The 23,540-nt window shown below is 38.1% G+C and overlaps 1 protein-coding gene across 17 annotated transcripts; it reads left to right on the top strand.

The window, feature by feature from the left end:
- Positions 1-1,204: 1,204 nt before the first annotated feature.
- Positions 1,205-20,674, top strand: ATXN3 (ataxin 3). 17 transcript variants are annotated; one of them, XM_024205983.2, is made up of 12 exons: positions 1,205-1,286; positions 6,018-6,182; positions 6,627-6,671; positions 8,154-8,239; positions 8,728-8,794; positions 11,859-11,946; positions 12,371-12,503; positions 13,223-13,398; positions 14,008-14,131; positions 15,998-16,083; positions 16,756-16,777; positions 16,961-17,043. In XM_024205983.2, exons 1-11 carry the CDS (start codon positions 1,215-1,217, stop codon positions 16,758-16,760), a joined length of 1,047 nt encoding a protein of 348 aa, XP_024061751.1. In that variant the 5' UTR covers positions 1,205-1,214; the 3' UTR covers positions 16,761-16,777; positions 16,961-17,043. The 17 variants fall into 17 exon arrangements, with proteins under 17 accessions (XP_024061751.1, XP_024061748.1, XP_024061747.1 ...); XM_024205981.2 differs by lacking the exon at positions 16,756-16,777 and adding an exon at positions 4,456-4,544 and having other exon boundaries at positions 1,268-1,286; positions 16,961-20,674; XM_024205980.2 differs by lacking the exon at positions 16,756-16,777 and having other exon boundaries at positions 6,630-6,671; positions 16,961-20,674.
- The last annotated feature ends 2,866 nt before the right edge of the window (positions 20,675-23,540 follow it).

Raw genomic sequence — 23,540 nt, 5'->3', positions numbered from 1 at the left:
CCAGTAAATTTGGGAAAGGAGTTGTACCTTCCTCATGTTTGGCAAGAGCCTAACACATTTCTGATGCTACTGCAATCTTTAAAAATGTCTCCTCCTGTCTCTTCTCTTTTCCCTTTTGCTCCATTCTAGCCCCACCCTCCTGCTGGAGCCCCTCCCCTCCAAATTCTCTGTGTTCTACTCTCCCCTCTTTTTCCTCCCTTGCCTTCAATACTAATGTTTTATGTACCAGTGTGTCTATGACTGGTTGTTGCCTATGCCTAGCTCAGCACCATGCTGCCACTTGGCAATGAGGTATCAGTGGTAACCACTCACTCCCTTTCTCCATCCTCTTCATTTGCATCCTCCTTATAGTGGTTGAAATGAATGAGTTTGGGGAAAGCAGATAGAGAAAGAGGTTTAGGTCAGCAGAGCGGACAGCTGGTTCACTTAATTAAAAAAATAAGTCATAATCATTAGTTTTCAAATGCCACCATTTGTACAGATAAAGGAGAGAGTAGGAAATGCCCTTCATAATTCATATAGCCTGACACAGGGCATGCCTTCACCAGGAGGCGCTTTTCCACCTAATTTCATTAAAGTGCCCTGAAACTAGCTGACAATTCTTCCCTTCAATTAAATGGGCAGTTATGAGAAATGGGATAATCTGCTTTGAAAGTGAATTAAATTCATTTCTGACTGAGTTAGTGTAGAATAGTATATGGGCATTGTGACAAAACTGGCTAAGACTTAATAATCACCACCCTGAACAAGGTGGATTTTGGAAGGGCCTGCCACCTGTAGGAATAGAACAGACTCTGCTACTCACAAAGCACAACCCTGCCCCCTTAAAATACTACGGAGGTGCGGGATAATCCCCATCAGTTCCTGGCAATACAGGGCTTGTGACACACAGGGCAATCAAGTGGTTGTAAGCGCTAACAAAGCTCTTCAGACCACAGCGATGAGCTCGGGGCTGCGGCTCTGACTGCGGCACCCAGCCCCCACTTCCCCCGACAGCCGACGGGGGGCGACCGCACCAGCTATTCGAGTCCCGAAGCCGCTTCTGGCTCCCGCAACCCCGCCCCCAGGACTCCAGCGCAAGCACTGATGTTGTGATCACATGACTGTCACGGAGCTGGAGAGGCCGCGGTTTATTGGGCGGGGTAAGATCACGTGGTGGGCAGAGGGCGAGGGGGTGCGGGGCAGCTGCGATGATTGGCTGCTGTGGGGCTGGGATGTGGTCACGTGAGGTGGAGGCTGCTGCTGGCTTGGGACAAATAAACATGGAGGCCATCTTCCATGAGAGGGTGAGTGTGCGGCGGGGGGAGAGGGCGCGTACGGTTGAGCCGGGGACTCGGGAGTGGGGGAGGGCACCGCAGAGCGCCAGCGGTTGGATGCGGGGGGTGGGTATTTCAGAGGCTTGAGTAGGAGCTGGGGCTGGGCTGGGAGGGGAAAGGAAGGGGCGGTAGCCTATGGCGGGGAGGGGGTTGGCAGGTGGTAGTGGAGCGGTAGCCTGGGGCGGGGGAAGTGAGGGGAGCTGTAGCCAGAAGCTGGGAGCCGGGGCTGGTGAGTTCTCTCCATCCCGTGGATGACTTAGAGTAGGGTAGTACTTGAAACTGTCTTTTAAACACTCCCGAAAACAACCCCCTGACTAAATTCTCTTATCCAATTGATCTTGATGTCATATTGCCCCTTACTATAGCATCTTTGTGCTGATAAGATTCCTCGCAAGTGGAAGGGGAGAGCCAGGTGAAATGATAGTTCAACTAAATACATCTTCGAAGAAATCTAGGCCCCTTTCAGAAGGGGAATCCGATTTCTCGGCCAGTCTGCTGGCATACCTTGCCAATACTGAAGTCCCTAGCAGCTGAATGGTTTAAAAAAATGGCTGGACAAATAAGTCTATAAAGCTTCAAAAGTGGTCACAAACAAGTGTCAATATTACTTCCTTTTATAGAGCAACTTTTTCATGTTGAGTTTTATTTCCTGTTTTTTTTTCTCTTGGTCCTCTAAAGATAAATACAGAAAGAATTTGATCGTGCAGAATGAAGTTTTTACTCTCTTGAGAAAGGCAGCATGGCTTAAATGAGAGATGAGCATAAAGATGGGAAGCAGGAGATATGAGCTCTATTCCTGACTTCTTCTACTGTCTTGCTGTGCTTTTGCTCATGACAACCTCTCTCTGCCTCGGTTTCTGCATGTACAGAGTGGAGATTATGACACTTACTTCAAAGTGGGTGTTGTTAAAATTTATTTAATAGCTGTACAGTGCTTCTGAAAATGAGTGTTAAATATTTTGTTTCAGATGACAAGTACCTCTGTTACTCATGATTGCCTTCAAACTCCTAAACAATAATCTCTATATCACACCATCACATTCTAGTGTCGTCTTTATGTACTTCCTGTAATTTAGTTTCTTTAGCCATCTTTATTATTAATAATAGTTTTTCAAATTGTCATTCTTAATAAATTTCCTTTTGTAAATGCAGGTTGCTCTAGTTACCAAGAGATATAGTAACTAAACCAAACTAGTTCCTATCTGACCTAGACTGCCATGTGTAGAAGGGGAATTTAAAAAACAAACAAAAAAACCCCAACATTTTTTGTTTTAAAATAAATTACTGTGGAAAGATGGCTTTATAGGATTGGAATGATAGAAGTAATTCTGCTGAAGATTGATATTCTTATTTATACTCTGCCCTTTAATCTAAGTTACACAATAAATGGCAATTATTTTGTAAGTGGTGTAAACTGCAAATATTTTACATCAGCCTGCAGTACAGGAAATGTGTTTACATATATGGAAACATACTTGCTCTTTGACAATTTAGTAGTTAGATTACTTAGGTAGAGGTAAAACATCTAGTTAGATATCTTAAGCAGTAAGCAACATATATTTTTATTCTGTTGTAATAATCATTTTCATAGGTTCTAAAGCCAGAATTGTGATAATCTAGTCTGACCTCCTGTATAGAACAAGCCATAGAACTTCCCCAAAATAATTCCTGGAATTTATCTGTTTGGATGTTTTTCTATCTTGATTTAAAAATTGACAATGATGGAGAATCTACCACAATCCTTGGTAAATTGGTCCAATGGTTAAAGACTCTCGGCATTAAAATGTATGCTTTATTTCTGGTCTGAACTTGTCTAGCTTCAATTTCCAGCCACTGGATTGTGTCATACCTTTGTTTGCTAGACTGAAGAGCCCATTATTACATGTTTGTTCCCCATGTAGGTACTTATAGACTGTGAGCAAGTCACCCCTAAACCTCCTCTTTGTTAAGATAAATAGATTGAGCTCCTTGATTCTGTCACCATAAGGCATGTTTTCTAATCCTTTACTCATTCTCATGGCTCTTCTCTGGACTCTTTTCAATTAATCAACCCCCTTCTTGAATTGTGAGCACCAGAACTGGACACAGTATTCCAGCAGTGGTTGTGCTAGAGCCAAATACAGAGATAAAATGACCTCTCTACTACTACTCGAGATTCCCCTGTTTATGCATTCCAGGATCGCATTAGCTCTTTTGGCCACATCGTCCCATTGAGAGCTCATGTTCAGCTGATTATCCACCCTGACACCCAAATCTTTTTAGTCACTGCTTTGCAGGATAGTGTCCCCCATCCTGAAAATATGGCCTACATTCTTTGTTCCCAGATGTATGCATTTACATTTAGCCATATTAAAATGCATATTGTTTGCTTGTGGCCAGTTCACGGAGTGATGTAAATTACTCTGAATCAGTGATCTTTCCTCTTCATTATTTACCATGCCCTCAATTTTAATTGCCTTCACTGGGGAAAAATTTGAACAAGTGTGTATGTAACATCATTTTTAATAAAGATCTACATTTCAGTTCACTGGTAGTGCCCCCATTTCCTCCAAAGTATTCAGAATGCTGCTTAGGTATTTACAGTTAAAGTACTTTAATACACACACATCAAATTCTTAACCATAAAATCATGTGTGAAAAGAAAATAATATAATTTTAAAAGGTAGGTAAGGATACCTTTTCAGATAAGTCTAAGGGGGGCAAGCTCCATGCCTAAGGAGCCAGTACTGTAAAAGACAGGAAGTTCTGCTCTAGGGTAAAATGTTGAAAGCTCTAATAAATGAATGGCCAGAGCATAAATGTATGTCAGGACAAGGTTGAACGAGGAGGCTTATAATTATGAAAGAATGCTATGTCTCCTTTATTAAGGTTAAAGCTACTTTCAGTTATAAATTATGAGCCTAATTTTCTTTCCTTCCCCTGCTTGCCCCTCAATTCACCCTTAAATGTCACCAAAGAAAAACCTCAGTACACCTGAACATTTGCACACATTTGTATATTAGCTTAGGATGGTAAAAATATTTGGGGCAAATCCCATGAGGACTTTCAATGAGGTGGGGTTTAAAAATTTCCCTATCATTCTCTTTTAAATATTTTCTTGATGCTTTTTTGACTTATATTTCAAATCTGATTCACATAGAATCTTCAAAACCAACTTTTTCAAGAGTCCCTAATAAATGGGAATGCCTTTCATATGATTGAGAGTGCATGTATACTGAAGTTCTTAAGGTAAAAAAATACAAAAGTATGCATATCTATTTACTTTGGAAAACACATATTATATACATGTGTATATTTGGAAGTGTATACATGTCTGCATTTAATAGATGCATCAGTTTGAGGCAAACTTGCAAAGTCTTTGTGGCCTATGTGCAGAGGTGGGCAAACTACAGCCTGTGGGCCACATCCGGCCTGCGGGACCCCCCTGCTCGGTCCCTGAGCTCCTGGCCTGGGAGGCTAGCCCCCAGCCCCTCTCCTGCTTTTCCCCCTCCCCCGCAGCCTCAGCTCATTGCGCTGCCGGCACAATGCTCTGGGCGGCCGGGCTGTGAGCTCCTGGGGCAGCGCAGCTGCAGAGCCCGGCATGATCCGGTGCTCTGTGCTGCGCAGTGGCCTGGCTGGCTCCAGCCGGGCGGTGCAGCTGTAGCACCACCAGCCACCGGTGCTCCAGGCAGCGCGGTAAGGGGGCGCGTTGGATAGAGATCAGAGGGTGGGGGTGTGGATAGGGGTCGGGGTGGTCAGAGGGTGGGGAACAGGGGCGTTGAATGGGGGTAGAGGTCCCAGGGGACAGTCAGGAAGGAGGAGGGGTTGGATGGGACAGCAAGGGGCAGGGGTTCCGGGGGCGGTCGGGGCAGGGAGAAGGGGTGGTTGGATGGGGCAGGGGTCCTGGGGGGGGCAGTCAGGAATGAGAGGAGGGGTTGGATGGGGCGGTGGGGGGCAGTCAGGGGCGGGGGTTCTGGGGGCGATCAGGGGACAGGGAACCGGGGTGTGTGTGTGTGGATGGGGCAGGAGTCCCGGGGGGCCATCAGGGAACGGGGGGGTTGGATGGGGCAGGAGTCCCGGGGGGGCCATCAGGGGGCGAGAAGCAGGGGAGGTCAGATGGGGGCGGGGGCCGGGCCACACCTGGCTGTTTGGGGATGCACAGCCTCCCCTAACTGGCCCTCCATACAATTTTGGAAATCTGATGTGGCCCTCAGGCCAAAAAGTTTGCCCGCCCCTGACTACATGTGTATATCCATGATGGGGGAAGCGACTTAGGGGTACATGGCACTGTTGTGGAGGGAAAAGAGGGAGATTTATATGAGACAAGTGCAACTGGTATGGAGAATGAGAGAGTCACATGTGGAGGCTGCCTGGGAGAGAATGAAGTCTGTAGCTGCTGTTGTTTGCAAGAATTGTTGGAGTCCCTCTGTGACTTTATCAGTCTGCAGAGACTTCTGTCACTGGCCAATTCTTAAATTACCTTCTAAATTAAAAGTAAACTTACGGACTAAAAATGTTTACATTTCTTGAGAAATAACCGGGGTCCGTATGCATGTGTCAGAGATGATCTTTTGGGTGTTCTAAAGTCAGACAAGTAATGCACTGTAGGAAAGCTTGGGGGTAAATATACTCCCTTGGCAAACATAGATGATTGAAGCAATGAAGATATAACAAAACATTAAAACAATTCTTAGATATATTTTTGTTCCTTTACAATTTTAGCAAGAAGGCTCATTGTGCGCTCAGCACTGTCTGAATAACTTACTACAAGGGGAATATTTTAGCCCTGTGGAGTTATCTTCTATTGCACAGCAGCTAGATGAGGAAGAGAGAATAAGAATGGCGGAGGGAGGAGTTTCTAGTGAAGAGTACAGAACGTTTTTACAGGTAACAATCATTTTAACATTAGATTGCTTGGCATCTGTTTGCTTTTTTGAAACATAATTTTTTGTTTTACAAATTTGTCATTCTTGCTTTGTTATGGAAGCTCCATTTTCAAGTGATAATGCTTTTCAATTTTATAGTCTTTTTCATACAAGTATGTCAAATTGGCATTTACAAACATTAATTCACTACTAAAGCATCACAACACTTCAATGAGAAATATATTATCCCCATTTTACAGGCGTGGAGAGAAGGATATGGGATTGTGTTTTTTCACTAAAAGTGTATTTTGGGCAGGGCAAGCAGTCTTTTTCTAAATGGGTGTACAGAGTCTCTGTTGTAGGTGTACACGATTGTATTTATTTTTACACTTGATTTCTCATTAACCTTTTTAGAAGTGTAAGCTAATCACAATTTTTCTTTTTCTCCTCCACCCAAATTGAACAGCAGCCTTCTGGAAATATGGATGATAGTGGCTACTTCTCCATTCAAGTAAGCATGACTCTGTGTTCAGGACAATTTCTTACAACCAGTGCAGTTGCATTATATATATTTTCTTCAAAATAATTTTGATAGCATTTAGTAATTCTTCTCCAATTTCTAGTGTGTAGGATTAATGCAGGAGAGTTCTGGCTTTCTAGAGCATCGGGTTTAAATTATGGATTACAGAGGCCTTCCTGGTGATTACGGGGTCCGTGAGAGAATCCTTCTCTTACAAAGTGATCTGCATAATGAAAAAGCTGCAGAATCTGTGTTCCAAAGGCTTTATTTCACACTTCTGAAACTTTAGAGCTATTTGGAAAAAAGTTTATTTTTAAAAAGGGAATTTACTTAATATGTAATTAATCTTTTAAATACCTGTAATAGAACCAAAAACCCCATAAAAATCCCAGACTAGTAGCTTTTACCTATATTGGATCCCTAGGTCATGTTCTGTACCTTTTGTTTCTCTTCTTGTGGCCCCCATGTATGTTGGTCAGTATTTCTTTCCATACTCTCATGTAAGCTTCTGCTCCCATTACTCTGTTTTGTAGATGCACAGGGCTCTCTTTATTTGCTCATTTTACTTCCCAGTCTCATTTCTGAAATATATTTTCTGCCATTGCCAGCATGGCAATTCCTTACTTCCTAATTGTGCTGCAGTGACTTTGAAGCAGATAAAAATTGCTTTCTACTTTGTTTCTACTTTCTTGCTCCTCCATCTCTTTGCTCACTTGCTACACTGTTGACTGGCTGAGGTGAGGATGAATTGTTAATCTCCCCATACCTTTATCCCAAACAGCTTTAAGTGAGTAGTGTTAAGAGGTTTGATTCCATCCATAAATTTCAAACGTACTGAATAATGTTTAAAATGAGTTAGAACTTTAGCAGATATTAGGGAGATCCTTAGTTGGAAGTCTAGGGTTTTTGGTAAACCTTGATGCTCAGGTCTACCCAAGTTGTAATGGAGTCAGGGACCTTGTTGCAACATAGTTCTAGTTTGTAGTGGCAAAGTTAAGGACCTATGTGAGTTAAAAGTCTTAGTGGACATGTCTTCAAAAAGGATGAGAGTAGATGATCCCTAAATATGTTAACAGTAGCCCTAATATTGTTTCTTGTGTTATCTTAATGGCTGCAAAATGCCAAACAGTTTTAATAATGTAGTTTTGAGGGTGAAAGTAAGAAGGTAATAAGCAGACAGCTGGATATAAGGCTATAACATAATCCAGGAGGTGTGCTTTGCTAGAATCTCTCTGTCAAACTCTAGTTTTGTAATTCATCTTTGTTGTATATGCTATCTCTGTTGTGTGGTGATCGTAGATTCATGAAGGTTGCATTTTGAATATTATGATCCCGAGGTTTCCTTTTTATATCAACTTTTTAAAAGCACAGCGTTATGAAAACAATATAATTGTTCATAGTGATTAAAATGGTTGCATTGCTTAAATTTGGAGTTGACTGGTTTGTCTCATGAAAAGTACTATTTTTTGACAGGTTATAAGCAATGCCTTGAAAGTTTGGGGTTTAGAACTAATCCTCTTCAACAGCCCAGAGTATCAGAGGCTCGGGATCGACCCTATGTAAGACTTTCTTTTTAGCACCCTGCTTTCATTTTACAGAAAAGTAACGCTGAAAATCTGTGATTACTAAGTTTCTTTTAAAATTACTATTTCAAGCTCTGTTACATTTTGATGTTTCCTTTTTTATCCCCTCAGCCTTTTATTTTTCATATTTTGGGGATTAATATGATCTGTCCTCTGAGCCTTCATGACATCTCAGTATCTGTGGCATCACAGTATGCTGATTGAGTTGCATGTGATGTCATATATGCTTTATGACATTACCAGGTTTATATAGACTTCACTACATAATTAAAAAGAACACTTTAAAATATTATGAATTATAATAAGAGCAATTTAAACACTCTATAGCATCAATAGTTATGTTGTATTGCCAAAATATTGTAATTTATTTATAAATTAGTGATAACAAATAATTTAAAAGTTAGTATGAGCTCCAATATTAGAGAATTTAATTTTATGTATACCTTGTGTTTTTCTTTTTACAGAAATGAAAGATCATTTATTTGTAATTATAAGGAACACTGGTTTACAGTTCGAAAGTTAGGAAAACAGGTGACCTTGTCTTTTTTTATTTAAAAGTTGACTTCAGAGCGGGGGTGGAAAGAATGGTTGCAATGAGGCCATGTGCTAGCCTTTCATCTTTTGAAGGTCTGGGTTGAAATCTGTTTTAGACTATCCCAAATAAATAGGTTGGGTAAACGCTTATTTATATCATAATGCTGCCAGGCAGCTTGGCATTAATGTTGGCTTAAGGAAGGACTCTGGATCAGATCCCCTAAGAATCTGCATGCTGTTATAGGAAGCAAGAGCTGCAGCTCTGGTTACAGCTTTATGTGACATCACTACATATTTGTCAGAAAAGAGAGAAGACTTAATGTAACAGACAGACAGAAAATCATACTTTTGAAAAAAGTTTGAGGTCATCTTTATACATTATAAAGAGGTACTGAGGGTCAAATTTTTTTTGTTTTTGCTGCATTACACAATACTATTACATTGATACTGTAAAATAAATTGCAGGTAGTTTCTGTGCATCTAAAATGGCTAGTCAGTATATGGGAAATGTGATTAACACATTAGACCATTGAATATTTATGTTTGCCAACATTGGAGAGATATTAGTAGGGATTGTAGTGGGGAAAAGTAGAAACACAGCTTTTAACTCTGTAGGATTTAGGAGAGCTTTTAGGAGGAATTAAATTAGAAATAGTAAAATAGATTGCTAAAAATAAGGGATGGTGTGCCTGTATGAAGTGTTCATAACCAAACAGCCAGATAGATCAGAAAAAGTTGGGTCTTTTTAACACACAGAGATAGAATGCCAATCAAAGTTGTCCCTTTCTAGATGACATTCTATAATTCTTCATATAATTAAACTACATTTTTAAAATGTGTAAAACACTCCTGAAGTAAGCTTTGTAAAAACATCTACAATAATGGAAAGGAGCTCACATAGCCATGAATAAGGTTTTTGGAAGCTGCAGCCATGCTGACATCCAGATGAGAAAAAATAAGTAAACTTTTTGTAGATGAAACTAACCAGGCCACTGCCCTTAACATGGCACTGAAGCTTTTTATTTTCTACTGAAAAGGCTCATTGAATGCACCAAACATTCCCGATAAAGCCTCTTTGTTAAAAAATGAAAGCTCAAAGTGGTTTGGCTGCAAGTGATGCCTTATACTAGTAATGATTTTTCAGGCCAATACAAATTTCAAAAATGCACTTATATTGTGGTTTATTTCAAGTGGAAATGACATCTGGCGTAAATGGTGAAAATGGGGAATACATTACAGACTTTACATTCAGGATTAGTTTAAAAATAATTATGTTCATTTTGTAAGCATTTTTTCATGTTTTATATTGAAAGGGCATTAGTGTTCACTTTAAAACTGTTATCTGATGGGGAGAGCATTCCAGGCTAAATGTGTATGTGTAGTTCAGATTTTTTTTGATAAACTATTATTCTGTCACAGAGATTTTTATTTTTTTAAATTTGGGTTTAAAACTTTATTTTTTTAGATGTTATATAGTTTATAATCACAATAAAGCACTTACTGGTGTCTATTCAGAGAGTAATACAGAAGGAGGATTCATTTTATAAGTTAATAATCCATCCCTAGACAAAATAGATTAGCTCAATGAAGGAAACATTAATTTGACTCTTTCATCTCTATTATTTGTTATACTATAAAGTAAAACTATTCTCTCTAAAAGGTTTTTTCCTCACTCCTCATTTTAAAAGCCCAACACTCATGTACATATATCAATACCATACCTTTTTATCTCTACCCCACACCCTTGGCCCACACACCATTTGGGGTTGGATTTTTTTTTTTTTTTAAGAGGAAATTTTGTGGCGTGAATGGGGTAGAATGTTGGCAGTATGATATGGAACTATTTGATGACTCCATTCCTGGTGAACAGTAATCAAGACCCCAATCCTGCAGACACATGCATGTTCTACTTCAAGGACACGAGGAGTCCACTGATTTCATTTAAATGTGTTTAAAATGTTGCAGGATTGGGCCCAAAAGTAATTGGTGGTTCAATAGCATCTGAAATAAGTTAATAGTCTCATTCTAGCTATCAATGGACATTAGCCTCTATCACAAAGAATATACTTATATATTAATTAGTATTCTTGTTGACAGTTTCAGTAGCTTGGCCAAGAATTGTATGGAATGGAAACTGAATTCTGTTGCCATCTGAAGTGGTTCTGGAAGGTCATGATTTTAGCACAATGGAAGGGTGTTGTGAAGAATTTTTCTTCAAGCACTTGCATTTATTCAAGATAGTGTCAAGAGATATGTCTGATAGTTTTAATGGCCCCTATAATATCCATCTCTCCCCAAATTGGATACATTTTCAGTTATTACCAGAATTACTATTAATGACTAATGGGCCTTTTGGAGTGTGTGTGCGGTGATTTATACGGACACATCTTTACATCCTGTCTCACCTCCTCCTAATATAGGCTGTGTTTGTGACATAGATAATAAAAGCATTCCAAGTGAACTTGGTTGATATAATTATCTTTAAAATACATGTAGAGAAACCAGTTACCTATGTTTAAAGCAATCTTTTTTATAGTATCCGCAATTAAAGGCAGCACTGTTATGCATATTCTTAACAGAAAATACTCAACTATTTCTTCAGCCATCTCTTTAAATAGGGATTCTGTCCACTCTCCACTAAAAATATGAATCTATGGTGAAGTGACAGAAGGAAAAAAACCCTCAGTGTATCGAATGACAATCTCCAAGAACAAATATTGCAAACCAGAATAAACAGTATCATAAAGTAACAGCAGAAACCAGGACATAAAAATTGTTCAAATTTCTCCCCTTTAAACTCTCCTGATATTAGTAGGGAGGGAGCCTGAAGTTACATAAATTTTCCTGTAAAGTTTCAGAGTTTGTGTTAGCTGAGGACTGTTTGAAGGGTGGCAGGTAGCAATACTTATGTTGTTGTGCTCTTGTGCTTGAAAGGAATTTGATATTTCACATGATTAGTTTACAAATCCGATATTTCATCATGGAAATTGACCAGATTGCCCACAAATAAATTCCATGCTAATTTTTTTCTCTCAAATCTTTTTTTGTTTTCAAATTACAGTGGTTTAACTTGAACTCTCTCCTGATGGGTCCAGAACTAATATCAGATACATACCTTGCACTTTTCTTGGCTCAGTTACAACAGGAAGGTAATACTAGTTTGCAAATGTTAAACCTCATTGCTTGAAAGCACATGATTAAAATCAGATAATTAACCTTTATTTATAAGAGTGTTTGTATCCAGTCTATCAGTTTTGTGACTGAATCGGTGAAATAACTATACAATCCTTGTAATGAGAGGCAAAGCCTAATATTGAATGTCTGTATTATATTGCTGGTAATAAATTACATCTTTTTTTATTTCATGGTATATTTAGTTGAGGGTATTTAATAATCCACACACCTTATACTTAAAAAGAACAGGAGTACTTGTGGCACCTTAGAGACTAACAAATTTAAAATTCGTTAGTCTCTAAGGTGCCACAAGTACTCCTGTTCTTTTTGCGGATACAGACTAACATGGCTGCTACTCTGACACCTTATACTTAGTATTTCTGCTTTTATTATTCCCAGGTTATTCTATATTTGTTGTAAAGGGTGACCTGCCAGATTGTGAGGCTGACCAACTACTGCAAATGATTCAGGTACAGCAGATGCAGCGACCAAAACTGATTGGGGAAGAGACTGCACAATCAAGAGATGAAAGGTAAGGTAAATAAAGATTTATTTTTAATAGTGTTGAACATGATTTTTTTTAGTGACTGATGCCTACAACCAAGGCACTTATTTCTAAGTAAACTTACAAAGTAGTATTAGGTACCGCTAATTCATTATATATACTATTATAATTTCACTGAGTTGTAAAGCTGCTATTTTCTGATTTATCCTACAACTACAACATTAATCCTTAAATGTTTCCAAATCTTAAAACATTTTAAAATACTCTAGTCAGCCTGGTATAGTTTTGTTGCATTTTATCATGATTAAATTTTATTGCTTTTAAAGAGATTTAAGAGAGCTTTAAATTTTCAAAGGAATTACTTCATAAATGTTCCTTTCTCTTGGTATACAGGTTAACTTCCATGGCTCTGCAATAGGTAAAAACAGAGATCTTGTGTGGCAATATAGCCTAGTTGATAGAGCATGGGACTGGGAACCACAAACTTCTGAGTTCTGCCCTTCACTGTGACACTGACTAGCACTGTGATTATGGACAAATCACTTAATTTCTTTTGTACTTCTGTTTTTCATTTGTAAAATGGGGAAAATATTTAACTACCTCAGATGATGTGTTGTGAAGATAAGAATGTTTTTACAGTACCCTGAAAATGCAGAGCTAAATCAACGCAAAGTATTATTCTTTATTATGAGATTCAAATGAAAATGTTATCTATGGCTGATTGCAATGAGATATCTATTCTGCAGGGTGCAAAAAACTGACCTGGAACAAGCTTTAGACGTTAACCATCCCTTTGATGGAACAGGCATGTTAGATGAAGATGAGGAGAATTTCCAAAGAGCCCTTGCTCTAAGTAAACAGGAAATTGATATGGAAGATGAAGAAGCTGATCTTCGTAGAGCCATTCAACTTAGTATGCAAGGTAAAAGACTTACTTAAAAAGAAGCTACAATTTGTATCCAGTGATCACTTTGACTAGTTGAGTTGTTGTGAAAAGTGAAATCTGACAGCTGAAATCTGTTCATAGGGTCAAGTACAGTAGCTATTTTCCCTGCGAATGTGTCTCAGGCCCACTGGTCAGGCCCTCTGGAAAGTCTGCCTCCTAAGCATGAAGGGATACTTAAGTGTGAACTTTGGTCCTTTCCTTGTGACTCTTAAAAATGTTGTCAGTTATGATGTGAATAGTTGATCACTAGGAAGTATACTGAAAGTTCATCTTATTCACATAGACAGCTAAATAGCCATTAGATAATATTGATTTTTAGGTTGGCTACTGCAGTGGGTAGATTTGAACCATTGATCTTCAGGTGAAGTTCTCTGTTCCCCAATTCCCTGAGCCATTCACTCCTTGCCAGATCTGTTGTTTCAAGACCTTTGTCTGTAGTAATAGAGATTAGATAATTGTATATGATGATCATGTTATAAACAATTTTTTCTTCATCGAGATTTGGATAGGTAATTTTAGCTACGTTACATTTGTTAGTTTAAAATTTCCCATCTTGATGTAATGAATGCCATGTTCTAACTTTAGGAGGCCATCAAAGTGAGTTTTCAGACTCTGTATCGCAGAATATACCACATTCGTCTGGTACAAGTCAGTTTGAATCTCTTTCTTCAGAAGAGCTGCGAAGGAGAAGACAGACATATTTTGAAAAGTAAAGTATCTGGTGGAAAACTGAATTTGCTTGTTGAAGTAATTATATTTTAGGATAGTAGAATATTTTTTCACACATTGAGGTCAGATTTAGCTTTATTTATCTTTTTTTTTTTTTTTAATGGCCTTTTTAGCACCGTATTCTGGAAATCCTGTAGCTTCTAATTAGTTACTTGAGATACTAGTTAGAAGGAGATTGTTTGTTTGCCAGTAAGGTAAATGTCCAGCTATGTGCACACATAGGTACTAAGATACTATTTTATATGAAGTCTTAGGAGTATTGTTGTAAATAACACTAATTATTTTATAGAGGGTATGTGTCCTTCATGATTTAATGAGTGCACTCTACGAAAAAAACAACACAATCAATATTTAGTGGGGGTATGTGCCTGAGAGTTGAGATATAAATGCAGGGAGTCACATAATATTCATCTATTGAGTCCTTCCCCCTCTGAACAAAAGGTTGGGCAGAGCTTGTTCTCTGCTAACCATAGAGATGAGCAAGTAGATTCTTAATACCAATTCAGCTTCTGTTTCAGAACTATAAACCAGTTGCATCTCTTCTGTTGTTACTATTGTTTTTCCTTCTCTCTATCTTGATCTTCTAGTGAGGAGGGAGAGGGGAACCAGAAGGAAAAGTGAAGTAATAAGGGGATAAGATTGTGTATGAGTGGATGAGAATGCCAGACATTTGAATTGAAGGGATTTTGGGGTGCAAGGGCATATGATGGGCACCATCCAAATATTTCTCACTCATTGGCTTTCCATGGAATGAAAAATGACTTTTTTGCAGAGGGGAGGTGTCAGAACAGGACCTTAGAAAAAGAGACAATAAAGACAAGATGAGGAGCTTTTAAATGGAGATTGTGGATTTAAATTTGGACCTGTATGTAAATTTTGGGAGGAGGAGGGAACAGATGTAAAGCCTCAGATCCAGGGAAATGTTTCACAATTTAAAAAACAAAACAATAAAAACAGTTGTTTTTAACAACTAAATATTTTCCTGCAATGTTTGGAACCCTAACAGTAAGGAACTGAAAGTGAATCTGATATAATTGAAAAATATCAAAGCTGATATAAATGTTAAAATTAAATGGTATAAATTGTGACATGTTCTCTGGTATTTTAAAGTTATTTGTCTTTTAATGTATGGTATAAGAGAGACAAAGTGGGTGGGTTAATATCTTTTATTGGACCAACTTCTGTTGGTGAGAGAGACAAGCTTTCGAGCTTACAGTCTGCTCAAAAGCATCTCTCTCTCACTATCAGAAGTTGGTCCAATAAAAGATATTACCCCACCTACCTTGTCTTTCTCATATCATGGGACTGACACAACTACAACAACCGTGCATATAGGGTTGCCAGCTTTGGTTGTATGAACTCCTGGAGGTTTCATCACATGGCATAATTCCTGGAGACTCCAGGACATCCTGGAGGGTTGGCAACGCTGCACAATGTATGGTGTTGAACATAGGTAAAGAAACTTTGTTTAGAACATAAGATTTTTAAGTTGACAGTACTACTTTAATACATTTTATAAGTTCCCTTTTTCATAATTCTAACTACCCACCATGGGTTTCTTAAGGTTGATAGTAGATAGCTATCTATTTTCTGCCCTTTTTTTGGTGTGTGTGGATCAAATTATTTGCAGGGATCAGAATATAGTGAAGTGAGTGCCTAATATAAAAGCCAGAGATTCTGGATTATCTCACGGTCAGTTTTGTATCTGGTAATATTTTCTTGAAGTGTAAATGTGGTAACTTGAACTCTACCAGATACTAGGAACTTAGGAGTTTGTCTAGTTTATACTATTTTTGTGCTCCTAGTTTTGTTTTTTCACTAATTTAAACTATTTTGGTAATTTCAGACAGCAGCAACAGTTGCAGCAAGGCCAGACCCCAGATATACACGATAAGCCAACTACAAGTTCAAATGCACTAGGAACAGACCCAGGTATTGTTTTATTCAGCCTATGGTTTTCAACACAGATGTTAATCTAGATTTTTCCCTGGTGGGTTCTCTCTTTGCTGAAGAACAGTTCCCCAGTTTTCCTTGCCTTTAACTCCCCTAACAACTGCCCTTGGGGCTGCATGACATAGCCACTATTTTTCTTGCTGGGGAGGATATAATAGGGCTCTTAGAGAGCCTGTTCTGCTGTGTTGGCCGAAAGGGTCACTCTTGAGTGATATGAGATCACCTGTCCCACAGGAGTGGACTGCATTACCTGCACACTGCTCTCAGCCCTTGTTGGCCTAAGAATCTAGAGATAGTGATTGCATGTCGATCTCTCCTTCTTGGGAGTGCACAGCACTGCTACTAGATCAAGCAGGTTCTGGTTTTACTTTCTTTCAGTTGAATATAGTATGGTAGCTCTTGGTGTAGGTGTATGCAGCACTTCTTATTACCAACAACAGGATGCATGTTGAAAAATAAATCTCTCTCTAAATGTCTATTCTCAAGTTTTATAAAAAATACATTAGGCTGGAACAGAGACATTTATTATTTTTAATTATGTGTGGAAACATGTTAACAATGTAATTCAGAGAGAAAATAAATATGTGAACATTACTAATGTTAAATATCAGACCTAAAATTAATTATACATTATTTCATATCTTTTTATAGAATGATTACAGTGCATTGAAAAGTAAGTCTGAAATGATCATTTGATAATAGAAAACAAAAAAGCAAAAGACATCTGAAAAAACATGGAATGATAAACAAATAGAAACAAGAGGCAAGAAGTGATATGAAAAATGTTTACTTTTTTATAGCTGCATTCCAGAAGTAATTAAACATGAATATTTTGTGTATGTTTGTCTCCTGGCAGGAGGCGATATGAGTGAAGAAGACATGCTTCAAGCAGCCATGAATATGTCCTTGGAAACTGTTAGGAACTGCCTAAATACAGAAGAAAAGAAATGACAAAATAATGTTTTCTCTTTTGTTAGAACACTCAATCTCCATTATAATATTCTTGTGTGGATGCTGTACAAGCAGGGTTCATTTCAGAGACACAGGATATTGTCTTACCACAGATGAGAAGAAGGGGGTCAGAGTTAAAAGGAGATCTGAAAATAACAAAAATATTGCACCAATTTAGAAATTAGCCCTGATGCTGCAAAACACTTCAACACATGCATAACTTTGCTCAGGTGAGTAGTTTCATTGACTTCAGGAGGATTACTCAAGTGAGCAAAGTTAAGTGCCTTGTAGGCTCAGGGCCTGTGTGTTGGATACCCCAAATAAGGGGCAAGTATAATTTACCTTCCTTTCTTATTAAATGTCAGCTGCTTGGAGAATTCAGCACAAAATTACTAAATTTAGTGCAGTTTTCTTATCAGTGAATTCAGATGCCATTCAATAATAATTTAAAAATAAATACAAAAAAGTTAGGCTCTTAAATCATGAATAGAAAATATGGACAAATTTTAAAACCAGTAAGCACATTTTAAAATGAAAAAAATTTAATTCAATCTTTTACCCTCTAGACCCTGAGTTCATGGTTCTATGTTTCTCCTGCAAGAATTGATGGTGTTTCGCTTCCCAGAACCTAGAACAGAGCTTACTGCTCTGCTGTTTTGTGCTTGTGATAGGATCATTTCTGCAGGAGAAACACAAAACCATGAGGTCTTGGCAGTTGAAAAGAAAAATCTTCAATATAATTGTAATTATAATGGTACCCAAGTTATCTTAATGATTTAAGATTTTACCTTTTTTGTACTTGCAGTACCTTTAGCATTATTTGAAAATCATCATTAAAGGAAAGTTCATGTCAAAGATTTCTCCAGTTCTCTTACTTTAGGTCAGATGATTTGGCTCCCTCTTCGTACTCTTTCCACTGAATGCTGAAGTTGGCTTTACTGGAGATGGTACTTTTTTCTGTGAGAGAGACATGACATGTTGGCAATTGGGCTAAACAGTTTATTCTTGTCTCTACCTCTCCTGTTTTGTCTTCTGTTTTAATCTTTGAGTTCCTCCCCTTACCTTGGCCTCTCACCATTTCTTCCTTCACACGCCTAGTAAGAATATCTATCTCTTCCCTGGTTTGTTAGTTCACCAAGCTGTGTTGAGAGTGGGGGGAAAGGAGGGAGAAAGAGATTTAGATGCCATAACTTCAGTGCCACATTTCTAAGGTGCATTCCTGCAAACTGAAATGACCCCTGTGCAGGTAGCTTTGTTAAGACTGACTGTTTATGTTTGTATGTGTGCGCATGTTTTTTCTCAAATGCTTTTTACGAATATCTTCTATTTTGTCAGAATTTTACAGCTTTTTCAGGAATGGCCTTCATTCATGCACCTTACAGTTTGTTTATCATGTTGTTTCTGTTACTGAGAAAAATGGGGAGCATGAGTATGCAAGCTAGCTTGTTCAATCAGTTGTAAGACTTACCCTTTGATACTCAAGATGAATGTGTGACAGAGTGACCAAATTTGGCTTTCAATTTTACTGCAACAGTTTAAACACATTCCTTTTTCATAAATGGTGCTTTAACTATAAATTCTGTTTACATATAAATTATATGGAAATATGTTATAGATGTATGGTGTTGAAGCTGTTTTTCACTTAGTATGTAAGCAGTTGCCACAGACATTCTAAGAATAATCTTTTGAAACTATACATTTGATTTCTTTACCAAAATATTTTAAAATTATACTATTGCACCATAGTAATGTATTTAATTATAATTAGTTAGAGTGAATCATAATTAGATGGAAATAAACATTCAGCACAGAATAGTACTGTATATAAAAGGGCCGTTAGGTTTTGGTAAAGATTTGTGTAGAATGATGGCTTCTTGATGGCTTAGAATATTACTGTAAGATAGATCCTTAGGCTAAATTCTGTTTCCTTTACTTGTATGCTTAATTTCCACTGATTTCAGTAGGACCACTTGCATGAGTAAGGCAATGTGGATTTGACCAGAAGACAAGTAATGCTTTTCAGAATTGCTTTTTACTTCCACCATTCTCATCCTTTGTAGGCAATACTGTTGTGCATTTCAGTCTACCTAATTGACTAACAGATTAACTCTTTTGCCATGCCTGCTGCACCAAGTTTTTAAAACAAAGTCACTGCTTTAAAAAACAAAACAAACAAACAAACAAATAAAAACACACACACACAACTTTGCAGTGCTGAATGGCTGCACAAACTTATCAGTATAGATTTTGGCTTCAAGATTGACTGTTCCTTGTAAATGACAGTGGGAAAGGATGCATATAAAGCATGAAATACTGTTTTTGTGAGGCTGGAAATTCATCATGATTTTTCTTTTTCTCTGCCTACATTTTACCTGTCATAAACATTCTCCTTTTTGGCATGATGCAAACAACAGCTGGATGATCTCATTTGACTTAATTTAAAATGCAGGGTTTTATCTTTATAAATGGATACAGATTTGTAAAGACTTCTTTTTTAAGACATGGTAATTGCTAACTTCCTCTTCAGTTATGTTATATTATAAATTAATATTTCTTTGGCTATATACTGTAGCATTCCTATATAAAAATCTGAACTCCTATATTCTAGTGATGTTAATGATTTGATTTTATAATCACTAAAGCATGGAAGTTCATGATTAAAGCACCAAATCTATCCTCAAACCACCTCACTGCCTAAGTATTGTAGCATACAAGGAATGTAAGATCATATAATGCTTAAAAGGCACAACAGGGTGAATTAGATTTTATGGATAACCATATTCCTTTCAATAAACAGTATCATCTAAAAATTAAGTGAGCTAAATGTGCACTTGGCATTCTGAGGAATAGTAAGCTCACTCAGACTGGTTACCTGTTAGTGAATCAGTTAAGAGGTAGCCCTGGAGGCTACATACATTAATTGCACCAAAGGAAAAGGTGAATATGAACTAGTGACAATACACATATTACAGTGTAGATCCAAAGTACAGAATGTGTGGAGCTGCCAAGAAGCCATCAATAAAAACTGATCTCATTTTCTCAATGTGCATTCTTTAAGTGATAAGCACTTACTGACATGTATAAATTGTGAAACACTTTTGTAAATAAAGTTTAAACTACTTGAGTCTTTTGCTAGCAGTAGCCATCTTTCGAAGCTGAAGTTGCATCCTAATGTTGTAGCGTTAGTGGTAGAGAGCCCATTATGCAGGAGAATAAATTATTTTTGTTCCAGTCTGACATTTGTAAGATCTTTAGATCCTGTCTATCCTACAAAAATTATCATCTTTATCATTATTATGGTCCATGTGATGTAGTATGTTCTTCTGTCCACAGAAGTCAGGGAAGAAAAAGTGATATCCATGTTGGGTAGCTACAGAATTAAAACACGGTTCTGTAAAATGATTGTAACTTTTTTTCTGTCCTCCCAGGTAAGGAAATGATCATGCTATAACAGTTTCAGGCCAGGCCACAATCATGTTTAATTATGGTTAATTTTAGGCACTATAATATAAACTCTGCACTATAAATGCTGTTCCAAGCCTACCTTTCCAGCGAGCATGTTATACCCCGAAAGCCTTTTCTCTTAGCTTTCTCTCAGTAAAGCTTTCTTACCAGCCTTCTGTTACTGTCTTCTTGGCTTTCTCTCAGACAGACTCCCCTACCTCAAAACATTTCCACCAGTCAAACCCATAGGGCCAAATGTTCAGCTTTTGCTCAGAATGTCCATGTGCCTATATTTTGGGTGCTAATGCTATTGTTTCAGCCACCTGGTTACAATGGCTTCTTTACATTTATCCTATATGTAAAGTGGGGCCATGCCCAACCCATAACTACAAAGTTTAACTCAACAAGTTCATTCACATTACTGAAAAGCTGATTCCACTTTCATAGCTATTTCCGTTTCTAAGGAAAATGAATTTCCTCAGAGAGTGAAGTTCTTTAACCTCACCAAAACTATAGTACAGTCGTTTTTTTTCACAGCCCCGACAGCATGCCTCAACCCAAATCAGCCACTCTGGAGTTCACTCTGTGCCTATTGAGTTATTGACCTCTCTGTACAGTTAAGATTTCAGTTGTGATGTGTTTGGGGGGAGAGGAGGGGGTTGTTTTGTTTGTCTCATTTTACAGCATCACTTAACCCCCTACAGCTGTCCCTGAGTAATAACCTGATAACCACTAAAGTGGCTGAATTCAAACCAATCCCAATAAGCCATCCAAATCCCTGGCTAGTTTAGTAACAATATGAATATAAATCTTATACCTGCACCTTATATTGATGCATTGTCTGTAAGACTGTGACTGCTCCCCAATTATGTTGTTTCAGGAATGTCTTTTTATTGTTATGGAAAAGCTGAATGGATATACAGTTTCTTTGGGGAGAAGGGCTGTGATTAATTTGAAAAACAAGTCCATGCTGTCTAGGAATGATTTTTTTTTTTTTTAAAGCTTAATCTTAAACTTAAAAAACCCTAAATATTTCCTGAAAATACCTGTTAGTGTTAGAATTTGTAAATTATTTTTTCTTATACTACCTATATTTAAGGCCTAAATTTCATGACAATATACTATTAATAGGCAAGTATGAGTATCTGGGATAAGTTTCACATTAATCATAGGGTTTTATTGGCGCAGTTTATGCTTTTGGGTGACACGTCTGTCTGAATGTGGGGTAATAGCTTTGTTTGTCTGCATGCCTCTGATGCAGTGTCATTTGCTGACACATCAGTGAATGAACAAGGAGACCAATGAAGGTTGATGTCACAGTCTCATCTGTGAGCTATTCATAGAACAGTACCCAGAAGAACTCTCAGTAATTTTGCAATTACACAAAATATACCTTTTTTTGTTTGGGTACCAATTAATGGAAATGATAATGATCAGGCTAATGTATGCTTTCTGGTGAGAGAATGACTGTAATGGGACAAGGATGGCCCTTATAAACTCAGGGTATCTTGTATTAATGATCACTTAATATCCAGTAACATTTGAAAAGCTATTAAACATTTTCCTATATTAACTGTACAGAAACACCTGTTGTAATAATGACCAGAGACTGGATACAATAAAGTAAATTCAAATAGAGAAACCTTTTATAGGTATTCCCTTTAATGTGACCATTTTTAATCTGAGATTAAATTCTGACAAAGGCTGATGCATCAGCGATGAAAATAAGGACAAGTTCCATAGTTTATTGTGGTCAGATCTGCTCTACGTTCTGTATACAAAATTAACGTAGTCCATATTGAATGGATTAAAAACTGGCTAACAGATCTCAAAAAGTAATTGTGAATGGGGATTCATCAGCCAACGGAAGTGTTTCTAGAGGGGATCTGTAAGGATCTGTTCTCTGGTCCAATGCAGTTTAATATCTTTATGAATGATCTGGAAAAAACAATTAAATCAGTGCTGGTCAAATTTGCAGATGACACAAAAGTTGGTGGAACTGTAAATGATGTAGATGAGCCCAACCACGATCACTTGATAACATGAGCTGATATGAATAACACATGATTTAACACCATGAAATGAAAGGTCATCCATCTAAGAACAAAGAATGGAGGTCACATTTATAAGATGGGACTGTGTCCTGGAACAGTGACTCAAAAGGACTTCTTTTAGGGGTCACAGCAGCTAACCAACTGAACGTGACCTCTCAGAGCTATGCTGTAGCTAAGAGTGTTAATTACAATCCTTGGGTGTATAAGCAGGGGAATATTAAGAGTAGAGAGGTGATATTACATAAGAACGGCCATACTAGGTCAGACCAAAGGTCCATCTAGCCCAGTATCCTGTCTACCGACAGAGGCCAATGCCAGGTGCCCCAGAGGGAGTAAACCTAACAGGTAATGATCAAGTGATATTACCTCTGTATACAGCATTATTGAGACCCTTACTGGAATATTGTGTCAGTTCTGCAGTCCAAAGGTCAAAAAGGATGTTGAAAACTGGAAAAGATTCAGAAAAGAGCTACAAGAAGTTGAGGTCTAGAAAACATGAGTTATAGTGAGAGATTTAAGAAGCCCAATCTATTTAGTTTGGGTAAGAGAAGGTTAATAGGTGACTATCATGATACGCCACACACTCTACATGGGGAAGAGATTTCTGAGAGGAGATGGCTCTTTAATCTAGCAGAAGACATGGTGAGATCCAGTGGTTGGAAGCTGAAGCTCAGAAAATTCAGACTATTTAGGTGCACGTTTTTAATGGAGAGGGTAACTATTGGAACAACTATCTAGAGAGTCTAGTTAAGAGTGGATATAATTTTAAAGGATATTCTATAGTTCAAACAGAAAATATGGGCTTGATGCAAAAATTATTGGGTGAGGTTCTTTGATTTGTGTTATGCTGTGTGTAGCTGGTGTGGTGTGAGAGGGCTCAGGAACTCCCCAGGGGCCAGTGTGTGTGTGACTGGAGGGATGCCAGGTGACTCCCCAGGGGCCAGGTTTGTGTGTTGCTGGCGGGATGCGAGGGGCTCGGCTCGGGGA

This window comes from Terrapene carolina, unplaced genomic scaffold (genome assembly GCF_002925995.2).
Source record: "Terrapene carolina triunguis isolate 2854851 unplaced genomic scaffold, T_m_triunguis-2.0 Scaffold96, whole genome shotgun sequence".
Classification (NCBI taxonomy): Eukaryota; Metazoa; Chordata; order Testudines; family Emydidae; genus Terrapene; species Terrapene triunguis.
Note: the sequence above shows the minus strand (reverse complement) of the source record. Positions and strands in the feature narration are given on the sequence as shown.

Excerpts from the sequence above, each read along its gene's own strand:
- ATXN3 (XM_024205979.2), top strand. The coding sequence starts at position 1,215 with ATGTGGTCACGTGAGGTGGAGGCTGCTGCTGGCTTGGGACAAATAAAC. Across the intron at positions 6,183-6,626 it reads AGTACAGAACGTTTTTACAG|CAGCCTTCTGGAAATATGGA; the intron begins GTAACAATCATT and ends CAAATTGAACAG. Across the intron at positions 16,084-16,960 it reads TGCACTAGGAACAGACCCAG|GAGGCGATATGAGTGAAGAA; the intron begins GTATTGTTTTAT and ends GTCTCCTGGCAG.